Source organism: Salmo salar, chromosome ssa01 (assembly GCF_905237065.1).
Source record: "Salmo salar chromosome ssa01, Ssal_v3.1, whole genome shotgun sequence".
NCBI lineage: Eukaryota > Metazoa > Chordata > Actinopteri > Salmoniformes > Salmonidae > Salmo > Salmo salar.
The window spans coordinates 14,400,326-14,419,065 of record NC_059442.1 but is presented as its reverse complement, the minus strand read 5'-3'; the positions used below and the strand labels follow the sequence as shown (position 1 = coordinate 14,419,065).

The following is an 18,740-nucleotide window of genomic DNA, read 5'->3' as shown; positions in this document are numbered from 1 at the left end:
GCGCCTGACTTCTCTGCCGCCAGTACGCACCCTTTACAGCGGTTTAGATGGTACAATGATTCTCTACACTATACTTTCTTGTTTTGTCATATAAACGGAAATTAGGCAAACTATTTTAAAAAATGCAACCAGGAAATGGCGGAGCGATTTCTGCATAGTGTATCTTTAAAAAAAATTGAGCTTTTTCTATATCAGAAAAAATTGACACATGCCATGCTGTTACTGTCATTTTTCTTAGTTAGAAAAATCAGCTGTCCAATATCTCCCCATATAGCCTGATCTCTAACTGTCCATTGAGTGTCCATGTTCTCTTCTTCTTCACTTGTTTGTATGTATGTGGCGCTCATCTTGGGCCCTGTGCAGTTCTCATATCACTGCAATGCGTTTCAACGTCTACTAATCAGCATCCAAATTGTCCCGGTTCTGGAGGAATTCAATTTGTTTAGTTTTTTTGTCAGCATGGTCCATTGGTTAATATGTTCAGTCTATGAGACTCGCTGTTACTTGATTAAACAGCCAGGCTTGTTCTGTTACCTATCAAAGTGGAAGGCAATGGTAACTCAATGCCTCCCCCACACGGCAAGGCTCATGAACAACACAAGCTGGAAATGTTCATTGAAATGCTGTACGCAACAGAAAACGTTTACATTGTTCACTGTTCTAAGCGTGAAGACAATTTCCAGTGATACTGTACACTATGTCCTTGAAATAAAATTATTGCAGGATAAACTGTGATCACAGCTGTTTCTTAGTTCAGGGTGATAAAACATTATATTTTTCAAATGGAGCTCTTAGTGGAGGTCTTTCTTTCTCGCTTCTCCTGGACTGAAAATAATGATTTCATGGGGGGAGGTTAATACAAGCATGTACTGTATGTGGTGTATACTAGTATACTTTTGCTGCACAGTAGGCCTACTTACTTTTGCATGTTTGCCTTTCCTTGTGGGAACAGGGACTGGGAGACTGTCATTGTTGACTCTAAGGAAAATCTACTAATTAGTAAGAACACCATAATCTGAATGAAACCAACAGAACATAAACTTCCATAAACTTGAATTCTTTCTTTTTCTGGAGAGGAATAAATCGTTTTTCTTACGCATGATGACTGTTGTCCCGGATGATTCCTCTGCTGGGGACCCACTGGAAGTATGGCGAGAAGCGGAACTTCTCAGCTCCCACAGCAACATAGTACTGGTTGTTCTCTAGCTCCACTGGCCCAAGTAAAGTAGTCCCATCTAATGTGCACAGTCTAGTTATCAAAGAAAAGGTATCATTAACATGTATTTGGATTTATTATGGATGGCCAAGACAGCAGCTACTCTTTCTGGGGTCCAGCAAAATGAAGGCAGTTACACATTTTAAAAACATTACAATACATTCATAACAGATTTCACAACATATTAAGTGTGTGCCCTCTCAATATTTAAATGGTACGAAAAACAACACTAATTATGTGATTATGTAAATCATAAATGAGATCAACGCTACAAGTTGGATGACTTTTCATTTAATTTAAAAACATGATGATCTATAACATAAAGAGATATTATTAGTTGTTTCCTACCTGTACACAGCACCAGTGCGCAGATGTACCCTCTCGGTCACCATGGCCAAGACACTTTCCCAGTTTGTGAGAGTATACTTTGGTATCAGTATCCGAGCTGGAGGAACCAACACATCTCCATTGGTAAAAACACTACAAAATACAAAAACACATGAAACTCAGTACCATTTTATGGGCTTGCGATTTCAACATGGTTATGATCATTGACATTTTCAACATCAGAAATGTTGTAGGACTAGCCTACATAAGTCAATAGAATCTAACAAAGTAGAATAAATAACATCTCCTTAAGTATTATGTGACACAAGAAACATTTTGGCCTACTTAGTTTTGGCATTTATAGAATGACAAGACAAGTGAAAAGAGTTCATGCCTATTTTGTATTCCCTACATCCCATTGCAAACAATAATGTTTGCAACAGCACAATATGATTGTAGGACACTTGGAAACCCAAACTCACTTGATAGTGCATGACTCGTTTATTATTTTCCTCCAGCGAGCAGAAACAACTATTCTACTATGAACTACAGGTCGGATCTGTAATTTCAAACAAAAAAAATAAAACTGGTTATTGTATTACATGGTTATTACCAAGAATCTTGCAATCCTGTAAAATTATTGTGTGAATGTAACATTGATAGCCTAGGCCTATCTTTCAGAGGTGCTCATGCATTCCTTTACTGACAAAGACATGGTGTGGCCAGAATGGTATCAAATATCAGTTCCATTGTTCAGTTAAAGTCGAAAGCAATTAGGCTAATTAGTAATTTGCAACAAACATACACATGGATGATTTTCAAAAAGCTTTGTGATAAAACATTTAAAAAGGCAAAAAGATGAGGGTATAGTTAGTGGCCTTACCTGTTCATTCTTCTTTTTCTGTGGTTTCTTCGTTGTTATATGGTAATAACTAGAATGAAAAACAGTAGATTACATTACAAATTACACGCATTTTGGTTTAGCTAGTCATTAAACATGATTATTTATGGCTGGCTGCACCAGCAACAACAACAAGGCTGTCTAACAATAACATCAGCCTTATAATTCCCGGCTAATTACAGTGTACCTACTCAAGCTTTTTGAAACGCTCTCCTCCGGCTGCAACATATCTCTCCCCGTGCTGCAAATTGACGAGGTCATGGATTTTGTGCCCTTCCCTTGGAGTGTAAACATTTCGGACCGCTCCAAAAGGAGCCTCAACCCCACGCGTGACAGAGCTCAAAAAGCTGTCAAACGTTGACATCTGTCGTTGATTTATAACAAACTTTCGTCCAGGAAAGAAAGCATCCCCATTCCTGTAGACAACAATAGTTTTTGTTGGAGGTTGAGGGAGCACCGCTCTACCTGAAGTCCCAGACATGTTAATGTGGTCACAACCGTGGCACACAACGTTCCAGAACCGAGGTCAAAATGTCAAGAGTTAGCTAGTAGTTAGCCAGCTAACGTTAACTAGTGAATTAGATTATTCTCGCAAAGAAATAGATATCTGAAGATGAGACAGACGTCCACTTGGGTGCGCATCCTATCAAGAAGCCTATCCTTCGTTACAGATGTTTCTGGTCAACAAACGTGCTGTTGTTCCTCGTTAACCGTGTTGTTTCTGTTTTCAAAAGCTGTCTAGCCTTGTGGCTACCACCAATCTAATTTATGTTGTTGGATGTGTTTCCAAGGAAACCTGTGGGGGGAAAGCGCGCGTTCTCCAGAAATGCTTGGTGACCCATGGGCCACATACAATGATACAGTATATCAAGTAGGATCCCGCAAAAGGGACCACATCAAGCACAACAAGCCTATGCTTCAGTATTCATCTTATCCATTCATTTTGTAAATCTTGAATTCCAAGTTGCATTTCTAAAGTTATTCTTGAAAATGCTCAATGACATTTAAAGGTGAGAAGAAACAATGTGTGACAGATAATTTCTCCATAATATAAACCATGCCATGATGGCACATTGGGCCCTCAACTTCTGTAGGCACTTGAAACAACTTCTGTAGGCACTTGTGTGTTCAGTTCATAATGTGGTCAAATGTGGTCATTGCTATTACTTTGGTCTTTCAGATCAGCCAAAGTGTTAACTGTATACTACATTTCACCAATCAGATGTAGCAGTAGGACTATCTGCCTGAAATCACAAAATGTCTGAACAAATAGCCTACCAGTTTGAATTGCATTATAGATTACAAACATATGCAATCTTAACTGTTAAAGTTCTTTCAGACTTTTGATTACATTTTTTAAATGATTGCATGTGGATGGAATCCATAATTACATTAATAGGTGGGAGTTTTTCCACAAAGCATCACCCATGGACATGGTTATGACTTTTTCCACCCGAATAACCTGGCAATGTTTCCCTCCCCTCAGTCAGTGCTGTCCAAATTGTTTACTGCAGAGGTAACCAGAGATTTCACCACTACAACACCAGCTAATTGGTTTTTGCCAGACACTCTCCTGGTCAATGGGATGCATAATTCATCATCTCTGTGTTCATTATTAATGGCTTAAGGGACAAATCATACTGTGCTTTATCAAAGAACTGTGCCATGCATATACAACATTGTTCTGAATTTGGGTTTAGTTTACAATATGATTTCATTTTAGATGCCCTGTTGAATCTTTAAAATAGTGTTGTTGAGACAATCTCGAATTAAACAATGATAATCCTTTGCCTGAATTCCAGAGGTTAAATGGATAAGAGTATCAACGTTCAAGACTTCAAGGAGAGATAGAAACTAGATACAGTTGAAGTCAGAAGTTTACATACACTTAGGTTGGAGTCATTAAAAAAAAAATTTCAACCACTCCACAAATTTCTTGTTAACAAACTATAGTATTGGCAAATCAGTTAGGACATCTACTTTGTGCATGACACAAGTAATTTTTCCAACAATTGTTTACAGACAGATTATTTCACTTATAATTCACTGTATCACAATTCCAGTGGGTCAGAAGTTTACATACACTAAGCTGACTGTGCCTTTAAACAGCTTGGAAAATTCCAGAAAATGATGTCATGGCTTTAGAAGCTTCTGACAGGCTAATTGACATAATGTGAGTCAATTGGAGGTGTACCTGTGGATGTATTTCAAGGCCGACCTTCAAACTCAGTGCCTCTTTGCTTGAAATCAGGGGAAAATCAAAAGAAATCAGCCAAGACGTCAGAAAAAAAATTGTAGACCTCCACAAGTCTGGTTCATTCTTGGGAGCAATTTCCAAACGCCCGAAGGTACGACGTTTATCTGTACAAACAATAGTACGCAAGTATAAACACCATGGGACCACGCAGCTGTCATACCGCTCAGGAGGGAGACGCATTCTGTCTCCTAGAGATGAACGTACTTTGGTGCGAAAAGTGCAAATCAATCCCAGAACAACAGCAAAGGACATTGTGAAGATACTGGAGGAAACAGGTACAACAGTATCTAAACTCAGCAAAAAAGGAAAGGCCCTTTTTTCAGGACCCTGTCTTTCAAAGATCATTCATAAAAATCCAAATAACTTCACAGATCTTCATTGTAAAGGGTTTAAACACTGTTTCCCATGCTTGTTCAATGAACCATAAACAATAAATGAACATGCATCTGTGGAACGGTCGTTAAGACACTAACAGCTTACAGACGGTAGGCAATTAAGGTCAAAGTTATGAAAACTTATGACACTAAAGAGGCCTTTCTACTGACTCTGAAAAACACCAAAAGAAAGATGCCCAGGGTCCCTGCTCATCTGTGTGAACGTAACTTAGGCATGCTGCAAGGAGGCATGAGGACTGCAGATGTGGTCAGGGCAATCAATTGCAATGTCCGTACAGTGAGATGCCTAAGACAGTGCTACAGGGAGACAGGACGGACAGCTGATCGTCCTCGCATTGGCAGACCACGTGTAACAACACCTGCACAGGATCGGTACATCAGAACATCACACCTGCGGGACAGATACAGGATGGCAACAACAACTGCCCGAGTTACACCAGGAACGCACAATCCCTCCATCAGTGCTCAGACTGTCCGCAATAGGCTGAGAGAGGCTGGACTGAGGACTTGTAGGCCTGTTGTAAGGCAGGTCAGAAATACAGAAATATCTTATTTAGATAATTATTCAGACTTCTTGCTTTGTGACTCGAAATTGAGCTCAGGTGCATCCTGTTTCCATTGATCATCCTTGAGATGTTTCTACAACTTGAATGGAGTCCACCTGTGGTAAATTCAATTCATTGGACATGATTTGGAAAGGCAAACACCTGTCTATATAAGGTCCCACAGTTGACAGTGCATGTCAGAGCAAAAACCAAGCCATGAGGTTGAAGGAATTGTCCATAGAGTTCCAAGACTGGATTGTGTTGAGGCACAGATCTGGGGAAAGGTACCAAAACATTTCTGCAGCATTGAAGGTCCCCAAGAACACAGTGGCCATCATTCTTAAATGGAAGAAGTTTGGAACCACCAAGACTCTTCCTGGAGCTGGCCGCCCGGCCAAACTGAGCAATCGGGGGAGAAGGGCCTTGATCAGGGAGGTGACCAAGAACCCGATGGTCACTCTGGCAGAGCTCTAGAGTTCCTCTGTGGAGATGGGAAAACCTTCCAAAAGGACAACCATCTCTGCAGCACTCCACCAATCAGACCTTTATGGTAGATTGGCCAGACAGAATCCTGTCCTCAGTAAAAGGCACATGACAGCCCGCTTGGAGTTTGCCAAAAGGCACCTATAGTTTCTCAGACCATGAGAAACAATATTCTCTTTTCTGATGAAACCAACATTGAAATCTTTGGCCTGAGTGCCAAGCGTCACATCTGGAGGAAACCTGGCACCATCCCTACAGTGAAGCATGGTGGTGGTAGCATCATGTTGTTTTTCAGCGGCAGGGACTGGGAGACTAGACAGGATCGAGGGAAAGATGAACGGAGCAAAGTACAGAGAGAACCTTGATCAAAACCTGCTCCAGAGCGCTGTACATCTGCATTGTACATCTGCACTGTTGTGCTGTGTGGCTCGGTTGGTAGAGCATGGTGCTGGCAATGGCAGGGTTGTGGGACTGATTACCGTGGGGGACCAGTACACAAATGTACGCACTCACTACTGTAAATCTCTCTGGATGGAAGAATGGCACCGGGGGGATGGCTGTCATTTTACGGGCTCCTAACCAACTGTGCTATTTTTATTTTTTTTGTTGCATTGTTTGTAACTTATTTTGTGCATAACGTTGATGCTACTGTCTCTTATGACCAAAAATAACTTCTGGATATCAAAACAGCGATTATTCACCTCGAACTGGACAAAGCTTTTTTCTTTAACGAGTCTGATGCGAAGGATATAGTGTTGCTCCCAGACAAGGCCCAAATCCCGATCATTCACATGAAGAAAAAAAGGAAATACAGGGGGCGGAGATCAGGGTGCCTTGTGAGAATTCGTCGGCGAGTGGGTAACCCACCTCTACCATCCGTTCTATTGGTCAACGTGCAGTCACTGCACGTCACACAATAAACTGGATGACCTCCATTCGAGACTATCCTAAAACTGTAATATCTTAAGTTTCACCGAGTCGTGGCTGAATGACGACACAGCAAATATACAGTTGGCTGGGTTTTCCATGCATCTGCAGGACAGAACAGCTACGTCCGGTAAGACGAGGGGTGGGTGTGTATGTCTATTTGTCAATAACAGCTGGTGCGCAATGTCTAATATTAAGGTAATTTCGAGGTGGAGTACCTCATGATAATCTGTAGACTACACTATCTACCAAGAGAGTTTATCTTCATTTTCTGTAGCCGTCTAATTACCACCACAAGCTGACGCTGCCACTAAGACCGCACTTAACGAGCTGTTTAAGGCCATAAGCAAACAAGAAAATGCTCATCCAGAAGCGGCACTCCTAGTGGCCGTGGACTTTAATGCAGGCAAACAAATACGTTTTACCTAATTTCTACCAGGATGTCACATGCAACCAGAGGGGAAAAAAAACTCTAGAACACCTTTACTCCACACACAGAGACGCGTATAAATCTCTCCCTCGCCTTCCATTTGGAAAATCTGACCATAATTCTATCCTCCTGATTCCTGCCTACAAGCACAAACTAAAGCGGGAAGTACCAGTGACTCGCTCAATACGGAAGTGGTCAGATGACACGGATGCTACGCTACAGGACTGTTTTGCGAGCACAGACTGGAATATGTTCCGGGATTCCTCCAATGGCATTGAGGAGTATACCACCTGAGTCACCGGCTTCATCAATAAGTGCATTGACAACGTCGTCCCAACAGTGACCAGAAGCCATGGATTACAGGTAATATCAGCACTGAGCTAAAAGCTAGAGCTGCTGCTTTGAAGGAGTGGGACACTAATCTGGACCCTTATAAGAAATCCCACTATGCCCTCAGACGAACCATCAAACAGGCAAAGCATCAATAAAGGACTAAGACTGACTCCTACTACACTGGCTCTGATGCTTATCAGATGTGGCAGGGTTTGCAAACTATTACGGACTACAAGCCTACCAGAAGGGCTAAATGCCTTTTATGCTCACTTCAAGGCAAGCAACACTGAAGCATGCATGAGAGCACCAGCCGATCCGGATGACTGTGTGATCACGCTCTCCGTAGCCAATGTGAGCAAGACCTTTAAACAGGTCAACATTCACTAGGCCGCGGGGTCAGACGGATTACCAGGACGTGTACTCAGAGTATGCACCGATCGAATGACAAGTGTCTTCACTGACATTTTCAACTTCTCCCTGACCAAGTCTGTAATACACACGTTTCAAGCAGACCTCCATAGTCCCCGTGCCCAAGAAAGCAAAGGTAATCTGCCGAAATGACTACCACCCCGTAGCACTCACATCAGTAGCCATGAAGTGCTTTGAAAGGCTGGTCATGGTTCACATCAACACCATCCTCCCGGAAACCCTAGACCCGCTCAAATGTACATACCACCCCAACAGATCCACAGATGATGCAATCTCAATCCAACACTGCCCTTTCCCACCTGGACAAAAGGAACACCTATGTGATAATGCTGTTCATTGACTAAACACCTCTTTCTGCAACTGGATCCTGGACTTCCTGATGGGCCACCGACAGGTGGTAAGGGTTGTCAACAACACATCTGCCACACTGATCCTCAACACGGGGGCCCCTTAAGGGTGCATGCTTAGTCTCCTCCTGTACTCCCTGTTCACCCACGACTGCATGGCCAAGCACGACTCCAACACTGTCATTAAGTTTTCTGACGACACAATGGTGGTAGGCCTGTTCACCGACAATGATGAGATAGCCTATAGGGAGGAGGTCAGAGACCTAGCAGTGTGGTGCCAGGAAAACAACCTCACCCTCAACATGAGCAAGACAAAGGAGATGATCGTGGACTACAGGAAAAGAAGGGCTGAACACACCCCCATTAACATCAACGGGGCTGTAGTGGAGAGGGTCAAGAATTTCAAGTTCCTTCGTATCCACATCACCAACAAACTATCATGGTCCAAACACACCAAGAATGTGGTGAAGAGGGCACGACAACGCCTTTTCCCCCTCAGGAGACTGAAAAGATTTGTCATGGGTCCCCAGATCTTCAAGAAGTTCCATAGCTGCACCATCGAGAGAATCCTGACCGGTTGCATCGCCGCCTGGTATGGCAACTACTCGGCATCCGACCGTAAGGCGCTACAGAGGGTAGTGCGTAAAGCCCAGTACATCACCGGGGCCAAGTTTCCTGCCATTTAGGACTTATGTACTAGGCGGTGTCTGAGGAAAGCCCAAAAAATGGTCAAAGACTCCAGTCACCCAAGTCATAGAGTGCTACCGCACAGCAAGCAGTTCGCGAGTGCCAAGTCTAGGTCCAAAAGGCTCCTTAACAGATTCGACCCCCTAGCCATAAGACTGCTGAACAATTTGAACAATTTGAACTATTTGCTGTGGTGGAAAAAGTATCAAATTGTCATACTTGAGTATAAGTAAAGATACCTTAATAGAAATTTACTCAAGTAAAAGTAACCCAGTAAAATACTACATGAGTAAAAGTCTAAAAGTATTTTGTTGGAAATATACTTAAGTATCAAATGTTAAAGTATAACTAATTTCAAATTCCTTATATTAAGCAAACCAGAGGGCACCATTTTCTTTTTATTTTATTTACGGTTAGCCAGTGGCACGCGCCAACATTCAATCATTTAAAAATTAAGCGTTTGTGTTTAGTGAGTCCACCAAATCAGAGGCAATAGGGATGACCAGGCATGTTGTCTTGCTAAGCATTCAAAACGTAACGAGTACTTTTTGGTGTATGGACGTATGGAGTAAAAAGCACATTATTTTATGTAGGAATGTAGTGTAGTAAAAGTTGCAAAAGTCTAAATAGTAAAAATAAAGTACAGATACCCCAAAAAACTACTTAAGTAGAACTTAAGTATTTTACACCACTGACTATTTGCATTGACACCCCCCACCTTTGTTTTTACACTGCTGCAACTCACAGTTTTATCTATGCATAGTCACTTTACCCCTACCTACATGTCAAAATTACCTCGACTAACCTATACAGCCGCACATTGACTCGGTACCGGTACCCCCTGTATATAGCCTCATTGTGTTCTTTTTTTTCACACACACACACACACACACACACACACACACACACACACACACACACTTTAGTTTATTTAGTAAATAGTTGAACTGCATTTTTTAAATTGTATTTAATTGTTGGTTAAGGGCTTGTATTCATTGTTGGTTAAGGGGTTGTAAGTAAGCATTTCACTGTAAGGTCTACATCTGTTGTAATCGGCACGTGACAAATAAAAATGTATTTGGATAAGAGTGTCTGCTAAAGTGACAAAATTGAAATACTGCTAGTTTTTCCAGAAAAATGCCCTTTTCATCCTCATGCTAGCTAGCAGTAGCCATTACGGAATGGCACATCACATTGAACTACTAAGGAGCGGATTGGCTGACACTGCCATTGGCTGTGGTGACTAGCTTGCAGGAGAGCGAAAATGGCAGTTTCCCAAAACATTTGCAGTATTTCAATCTCAATGTTTCAGTGTGGATAAAGATAACATTTGGAGTACAGTGGCTTATTCCATCCCTGCATTGAAGTACATTTTCCAACCCATATCTAGCACCAGTTCCACAGTAACCATCATTGTGTTCAGACCCCAGTGCAGCTCAGTGTAAACAAGCGTAAGAGTAGGGTCAGAATCTTCTGGCAACATCTCCCCCAGTGTACCACCACAGAGACACGGGACCACAGGTATGACCACACCTTTATTTTTATCCGTCTGAAACTCAACAATTAACAGGTGCTGGATTGGCAGAACTCCTAACCCTGTTACTGTCAAAAAGGAATACAAATTATTACAAACAATCTGATCTACTTGTGTACTCACATTACCAACGTCACACCACTCTTATTCCTCAATCAAATTTAAATCCACAAAAGGCCTAGGAAAGAACATTTCCCAGTGCCACAGATGGCCTGATTACTAGATCCCTGAGACCCTACTCCACTACCTTGTTTCCAATCCTCCAGCCAAAAAACCCTCTGATAGTTACACTTGTAAGGTATCAACAGGCGTAGTCTTAAAAGCACTATTACACAGCCTATTGGATCCTATCAAGCAGCAATCTTTGCTACGGTAACAAAGCATCCATAATCAATTGACAACCTCATGAAAATCAACCTGTGCAAGCCTAAAAACTCTTGATTCAGAATGAGCTCAGGTGTAATCATTTCGCAAATGATTTACTATGCCCACAAAATGAATTCCTGTTAGGCCCATATATGGAGTTCCTGCAAGGACCCCATTCCAACATACGTTTTAGATGAGACAGCTATGCCCATATATGGAGTTCCAGTCAGGGGCACCATTCCAACATGAAAATTCCCCTATTAAGACTGTCAGCTCCTGACAGAAGGAGATTACCAATGCTGCTCATTCATAATCTATCACAATAAGGTGATCTGTTGTTAGCTTGAACTACAGAATAATAGATTTTGGATCGGGTCTTCATTGCAAACGATTACTGTTACAATTTTCTGATCACATGTCATTTTTGTGTCTTACCTTTCAATTACTCCTTAAGGTCATGACATCTTTTCAAATGTTTTCACCAGATTGCATCATGTGCAGACAGATCTTTTGCTTCTGTATCTGGTCGAATTCAGGACTCCTGAGTGGCGCAGTGGTCTAAGGCACTGTGCTAGAGGCGTCACTACAGACCCTGGTTTGATTCCAGGCTGTATTACAACCAGCCATGATTTGGAGTCCCATAGGGCTGCGCACAATTGGCCGAGCGTCGTCCGGGTTAGGGTTTGACCGTCATTGTAAATACGAATTTGTTCTTAACTGACCTGCCTAGTTAAATAAAATAAGAGGTATGCCTATAGAGTAACATGGTAAATATTTTATAAACATTGAGAGGAAAAGGTAATTGTAAGGACTGGATTTTTTTAAATGAAATTGTAGATGATCTGCAAGCATCATAAACCTGTTAGTCTATATAAGTTAATAGGTTCACATGCAAGGTATGCCGGTTGAAATTGAATGTGGTGTCACTATATTTTGGTTTCCTAGAAATAGCCACATCTAGTTTGTGTCTTTCTGAACTTATGTGAGGAGATCAAGTGAACAGTGGTAGGAGTGTTTCACTATTAGCCACTAGGTGGCAGTAGCCTACAAAATACACCATTAGGACAGTTACATAGCGTTTACCAACTTGTAAATAAAAAAATTAATGAACTACTATTAATATCAGTGTTTATGTTGTACATTACAGGCAAATGAGCAATACCAAACCACATATTTCACCATCGGCATCCCTGAGGACACTGTTCTGCTAAAAGGACATACATTTCCATATTTTAGAATAGAAACTGCATTCAGTCGTTGAAAGCCTATTGGTAAAACAGACATGATATGTCCCAAAAGCTTATTTCTTTCTGTTTTTGCTGATGAATATCCCATAACATACCAGAAACCATTAATTATCTGGATAATTTCAGCTACATGAACTGTGCACCATCATTGAAGTCAAGGCACATGGCAGAAGTCAAGACATCTGACAGACCTCACAAACACTTTCAAGCCCATCCCCAACTACTCTATGCCAACCTACATAGCTAGCTTGTCTATAGTTCCTGTAAGTGCGCATTCCAAGAAATGACTTTCATAAAAAGATAAAGGACCAACAATATGAACATACTACAAGACATGTTTGTGTATTTTCCAACATGTATTAGGTAACATTTTGCATCTACAGTTACTCACTACTTTGTTGAGTTTGCATGGTCCATATTAAAGCAATATAGTATTTTTCACGTTCAATATTCAGTACTGCAGAACAAAATATGGTGAATATTTGTTTAAAAAAGAATGACTAATAATGACAAGAAACAGACCCCCCAAAATAATATGTGTTATATCTTTCATTTTTTTAAATAATCAGATCAAGAGATTAAAGGGAACGTTGCTGTAGCCATTCAATGCAAAGGTTTATAAAAACAGCATCCATTCAATTCAAACTTTCAAGTCAAAAAAGCTGAATTCTTGAAAAACTGAGAAGAAACCTTGTTTTTACACAAGTGTATACACAGTATTCTATACACAATATTCTAAACTGTACAATGATATTTAGCACTGGTGGGTGATTAAACAAATGCAGCTGTATCAAAATAATGTTACATACTGAACATCATCTGTATAACTATAAAAGGCTTCTTTCTCTATGATTATAGCCTCTCTCTGTCATGCAGCTCCAATGAGGCCTTTGCCCTTCCAACTCACTACCACTCTCAAAATGCCCCTCAGACACTGTCCTTGTCAAACTCACACACAAAGTACATGGTGGGATGGCAGGCCACATCTGTCCAGTCCCCTGCCGCCACCATCTCAGCACAGTCCTCGTCCCTGTAGGCATTGTTGGGTTCTCCTTCCCTCCACTTGCTGAAGGTGCTCATGGGGGAGCGATCCACGTAGGTGAAATGGCCCTCACGGTCTATGTCGTTGATGCCAATGTACACCCGGCTCAGGCCCGCCTCAGTGATGTACCCAGCGATGGCTGTGTTGGCCCCCTCGTCCTTGGGCATGGCCAGGTGTCCACCCCTTCCCTGACAATAGACCTCTGCATCTGTGTAGCGTTTCTCCTCCTTGACCAGTAGATAGACCTTACTGTCGGTCTCTTTGATGCCGGCGACAGCTGCAGGGGAGGGCAGTGCTGAAAAATGAGCACTTGTATTTCTATAATCACACTGACATTTATACCCAGCATTCACATTGTGGAATGGAAGCAAACAAAGCCAAATGGTCATAGATGAGAGTGATACTGAAAGGAAACTGATATCTTTACCTTTGCGTTACTCTTTGGAAATTCCTAATTCAACATTCATATTTTACTATAAACCAGACATCCTAAAAGCGTACCAGTTTTGATGAACTTCATCTCATTGGATAACTGGGCCACTAGGATGTCCATCTCACCAATCATCTTCCTCAGGGGTGTGCATTCACATGGAGCACCTGATGAGACAAAAGGAATGCATATTTTCCATACTCTTTGTGGACTTATTGTTAACTAGACCTGTAATGTTTCCCCAAACAAATAAATGTTGTACCTGGATCACCATTCAGGCCCATTGGCCCAGGATCCCCCATATCTCCTTTTAAACCTGAGTGTGGAAACATTGTCAAAGTACATGGGAAATATGGTAATGCATCCCAAAACACTATTGTAAATGCATGTTCTTCTGTTTTTTTATTCCTACCTTTGATTCCACAGGGGCCCATTTTCCCATAACGTCCCATAATACCCTTATGTCCTTTAACTCCAGTATGTCCTGCAGGGAAACATGTGTTACTGTAACTAGAGTTTTTTGTGACTGATTTCAGAATCAAATGAATAATTGGGTTAAATAACAAAGCCTCCACGTGAGCATTTAATCTGTCTTCGATGTCAGCCGCATCATTCATCATCAACAGCTGCAGTCAGCACCTGTCAGTAATTCAGGGGATTCTGGGTAGCGTTTCTCACACAACCTCTGACGTAAAGTAAACATTTTGTTGCTCTGGACTGCCTAGCAGCGATGTAACCAGATCACAACATCCTGTAGGATAAATTCTTGTCAGTGCATACTGTGATCTTTACCCTAGTTTATAGACAATAACTGTCCAATTAAATAAACTCTAGAATCGTGTTCTTAAAGGAAATATGATTATTTTAAACCATTTTGAACAAAATCTGTATGGTTTCGTCTCTTGTAAAATACATTTGTCCACAAATGTAATGGGACACCATAATGAGAGGCCAAAGGGTTATCCAAATACCTTTTCCAAAGGTCTATCAGAAGGGGTGTTTAAACAGATTTTCATGACAACCAAATTCTCAAACTGCCCTCAGCATTCTCTGAAACTGAAAAAATGACCACTCATAAATGTAAAATCAATATATGTCTCAAGTTTCCCAAGCCTCCATAGATGAGTCATCAACATTTTGTGATATTGTGAGGGATGAAGCATATCACCTGTACAGAGAGAATACTGCACATTGTATTTGTTTCTGTTTTCAAAGATGGATGCTTACCTATCTCCCCTAGTGGACCCACTCTTCCTGGTCTCCCAGGTGCCCCTTTCTCTCCCTTTTCTCCTGGCTCTCCTGTCAAATGGATAGAAAGCTTCACAGATCAAAAAAAGCTTCATGAATCAACAACCTCACAACTCTGGAATGTTATGTTACTATTGTTGACAAATAGTGATCACACTGCAATCCTATGATATGAGCCCTATGTGTTTTCTGAGGAGGTTTTCGTATTCTTTCATTTTTTATGAAGGCGTGAGTGTATAGAGTACCACAGTCTGAGTCCTAATACCCATAAACCCTAGTGGTCAAACGGTTCCAATCATTTTCCACCATTCATTTTTCCCACAGGGGATTTTAGAAACATTTAAATTAGGGCTGTGTTTCGTGCATGCTTACCCTGGTGTGATGTTTTGATAACCGTGTAAATCTCTCTAGGACAAGGTGATTTATCAATATATTCTCCTGTATTTACACCCCAAAAATGAAATGCTAATTACCTGCTAATGTGGCTATCATAAAGAACTACAAATGCCATGACGATCTGGACGAGACTGCCGAATCGTGGCAAAGGTTAGAATCTCTGGATTAACTATCTAATGTTAGCTAAATGTAGTAATTAATAAATTGGCAAAATTTCTATAAATGGACAATTCTGTGAACTGTCTTGTGCAAGTTTGAAATTGACACAATACCTGTTAGCAAAGGTGTCAGCTAGAGATGATGTGCAGGGATTTGTCGTTTTCCATGATGTATACTTTGATGCTAAATAGCATTTTCGAATCAGTGTAAATAGAGCCGAATATATTGATAAAAGTCACCTTGTTTGAGAGAGATTTACACGGTTATCAAAACATCACACCAGGGTAAGCCTACACAAAACACAGCCCTTATTTTAATCGTTTCTAAAATCCCCTGTGGGAAAAATGAATGGTGGAAAAATGATTGGAACCATTTCCCAGGTTAAAGAAGGATTTGTAAGCCTTGAGACAATTAAGACATGGATTGTGTATGTGTGCCATCCAGAGGGTGAATGGGCAAGACCACATTTTTTATTAAGTGCCTTTGAATGGGGTATGGTAGTAGGTGACGGGAGCACTAGTTTGAGTGTGTCAAGAACTGCAATGCTGCTGGGTTTTTCACACCTAACAGTTTCCTGTGTGTATCAAGAATGGTCCACCAACCAAAGACATCCAGCCAAGTTGAAACAACTGTGGAAAGCATTGAAGTCAACATGGGCCAGCATCCCTGTGAAATGCTTTCGACGCCTTGTAGAGTCCATGCCCAACGAATTGAGGCTGTTCTGAGAGCAAAAGGGGGGTACAACTCAATATAAGGAAGGTGTTCTTAATGTTTTGTACACTCAGTGTATATGCCTTTCAGTCCTGGGATGAGGATCTGGACGGTGCAGGGTTCGTCTGACATGTGCTGTCCATGAGCTGACTCCATCAGGGTCAGCCCCAGCAGAGTGATAAGAACACAAGGCATCAGCTCCTCTGCTCTCATCCTGCAACATGGACGGGTTGATGGACTGAAAGACATTTAATTAGATATTCACTGACTGGCAAACACACACACAAAGAGACACCAGGAGAGCCGAGGTAAGACTGATTGGCAGACAATTGAGAAAATACAATGTCATGGTTGGCACCGTGGTACAATTATTGCAGATATGATCAATGATTCTTCAGGCCTATGTGATAGTTTGCTTTCATACAGTACATCACGACAACTGATATTAGACTCAAATCAACTATCACATCACTCAGTACAAAACAATGTGATTGACAACTTTTCCTGACCTAAGACCAAATGTTCTTCCCTGGCTTAAATTCCCTTAAAGTGCCTTGGGACATTCCAGATGAAACAAGACAAAGTGTTGTGACGGATCGCATACAGACAAACAACATCCCCCCCCAAAAAATGTTTTACCGAGCTTGCTTTATCATGGCATACACAGCAAATCATGTGGGTCTGGAGTCACATCAATAATTCTACATTTAACCTACCTTTTGTGTTGTTTTCCAGATCCCCAAAGCAGCAAGTAGCTTCAGTTTGAGGATTTTCCCAAATTGTCCTTGTGAGTTAACAGGGGCTTGCACACTGGTGGTCTTTTCAAAATATTCGTTTTTCCTCCTCAGGACCCTAAAATGTGTGTGAAAGGCCTTCCATAAACAGTTTCACAGATAAAGCCAGGGGCAGCTGGGGTCTCAGAGATAATTGGATGGGAAAGTGTGGGGGTTACTGACATCAGCCACATCTGGGGTGTATTCATTAGTCCGATTCCGTTGCAAAATGTTTGGTCTGTAGCAAAACGTTTTGCAACGGAAATCGTTTACCGTTTACTCTGGAACCAAACGGAAGCAAGCAGAGCAAACGGAACGAAACGGGGAGCGACCAACCTGAATTTGTCCAATAGAAAATCTCGTCTTCATTTCAAAACGCGACATCTGAGGCGCTGATTGGTCCAGCATAGAATCAACTTTGAACGTTACTATATTTGAGTTCATTTTACATGGCCTGGTGCTTCTGATGAGCGGAGTTAGTAATTTTCGACCATGTTATTGGTTCTTAAATGGACTCTCTACTCACGGACAGGTGGTCACAGGTGTTCGTGCGAATCATATCGGTCATATTCAGCATTGCAGATATGTCCTGGGATGAAACAAGGCTAGTATTTGCTAGATGAATGAATGAATGAATGAATGAATGAATGAATGAATGAATGAATGAACGAATGAATGAACAGTCAAAGTTACGTCATCCAGCAATAATATATGTGTATGTAACGCAACCCAAGTCAAGTTAGCGAGTGAACTGGCTAGCCACGTTTGTCTTAGTCTTTGTCATTGACAGTGGTGAGTACTTCTTGGTGAGCCAGGTACCCTCTCCAGGAGTGGTTGTCCAAAGCAGAATCTTCCAACATGGATTTGCCTCTGTTGTAGTTTATCAGAATAATGCCCAATGGTGAAATATTCCCTTATTTAAAACATAATTAAGCGTTTCAAACGTTTGTCAATCTCAAATCTGTAATGTATTGTAGGAATGACTGTGCGCTACATCTTCAAATGGAGGAATAGCCCAAGGAAAATAAAATTATCTCCTAGAAAATTCAGGTAAATTGCTACTTCACTGCCATTTCAGAAAAAGCCTACTGTAGAGTAAATCCTATCCTTGACATAATGTTTATTGTTTTGACGTAGGTGTGCCTATGCCTTCCCAGGTCCACCAATGGCTGTGCCCCTGCCAAGTCATTTGAAATCCATAGATTAGAGCCTAATACATGTATTTCAATTGACTGATTTCCTTGTATGAACTGTAACTCAGTAAAATCATAGAAAAATTATGTCAAACACCCTCTTTACCCCAGGGGACACTGGTTCCTGGCGGTCATCTGCTTTCGTGGCCTAGATGACCCCCAGCATGAGCCCGTGTCTCCAACTTGGCTGGAGGAGGCAGAGAGCGACCTGGACAAGAGGATCCTGATGGACTACACCTCCCCCAACCCCATGTCACTGTTCTTCAGCCCCGCGGGCAGCAGCACCAAGGGTCGGCCAGGCCCAGCGGCTCCAGACTGCGACTTCGCCAAAGAGGGGAGGCTGAGCGTGTGCTCAGACGGAAGG

The 18,740-nt window shown here is 41.6% G+C and overlaps 2 protein-coding genes across 5 annotated transcripts in view; both read right to left on the bottom strand.

The window, feature by feature from the left end:
* The window catches only part of LOC106565456 (doublecortin domain-containing protein 2), a 34,076-nt gene extending 30,846 nt beyond the window's left edge, over window positions 1–3,230 (bottom strand). The window contains exons 1-6 of one of the 2 annotated variants that reach the window (XM_014132731.2): window positions 2,636–3,230; window positions 2,427–2,475; window positions 2,026–2,102; window positions 1,565–1,696; window positions 1,097–1,249; window positions 921–978 (exon numbers count right to left, since the gene is read on the bottom strand). In XM_014132731.2, coding sequence (XP_013988206.1) covers window positions 921–978; window positions 1,097–1,249; window positions 1,565–1,696; window positions 2,026–2,102; window positions 2,427–2,475; window positions 2,636–2,925 — 759 coding nt within the window. In that variant the 5' untranslated portion in view covers window positions 2,926–3,230. The remainder of the gene's footprint in view (window positions 1–920; window positions 979–1,096; window positions 1,250–1,564; window positions 1,697–2,025; window positions 2,103–2,426; window positions 2,476–2,635) is intronic. The other variant, XM_014132665.2, reaches the window with a different exon arrangement.
* Window positions 3,231–11,998: 8,768 nt separating this feature from the next.
* LOC106565612 (collectin-11) lies at window positions 11,999–17,313 on the bottom strand. 3 transcript variants are annotated; one of them, XM_045714547.1, is made up of 7 exons: window positions 17,127–17,313; window positions 16,494–16,624; window positions 15,124–15,195; window positions 14,309–14,380; window positions 14,159–14,212; window positions 13,968–14,063; window positions 11,999–13,761 (listed from the first exon to the last, which is right to left on the bottom strand). In XM_045714547.1, the coding sequence occupies exons 2-7, from the start codon at window positions 16,621–16,623 to the stop codon at window positions 13,352–13,354; spliced, it is 834 nt and encodes a 277-aa protein (XP_045570503.1). In that variant the 5' UTR covers window position 16,624; window positions 17,127–17,313; the 3' UTR covers window positions 11,999–13,351. The 3 variants fall into 3 exon arrangements, with proteins under 3 accessions (XP_045570503.1, XP_013988426.1, XP_013988511.1); XM_014132951.2 differs by having other exon boundaries at window positions 16,494–16,648; window positions 17,127–17,286; XM_014133036.2 differs by having other exon boundaries at window positions 11,999–13,743; window positions 16,494–16,648; window positions 17,127–17,266.
* Window positions 17,314–18,740: the final 1,427 nt, after the last annotated feature.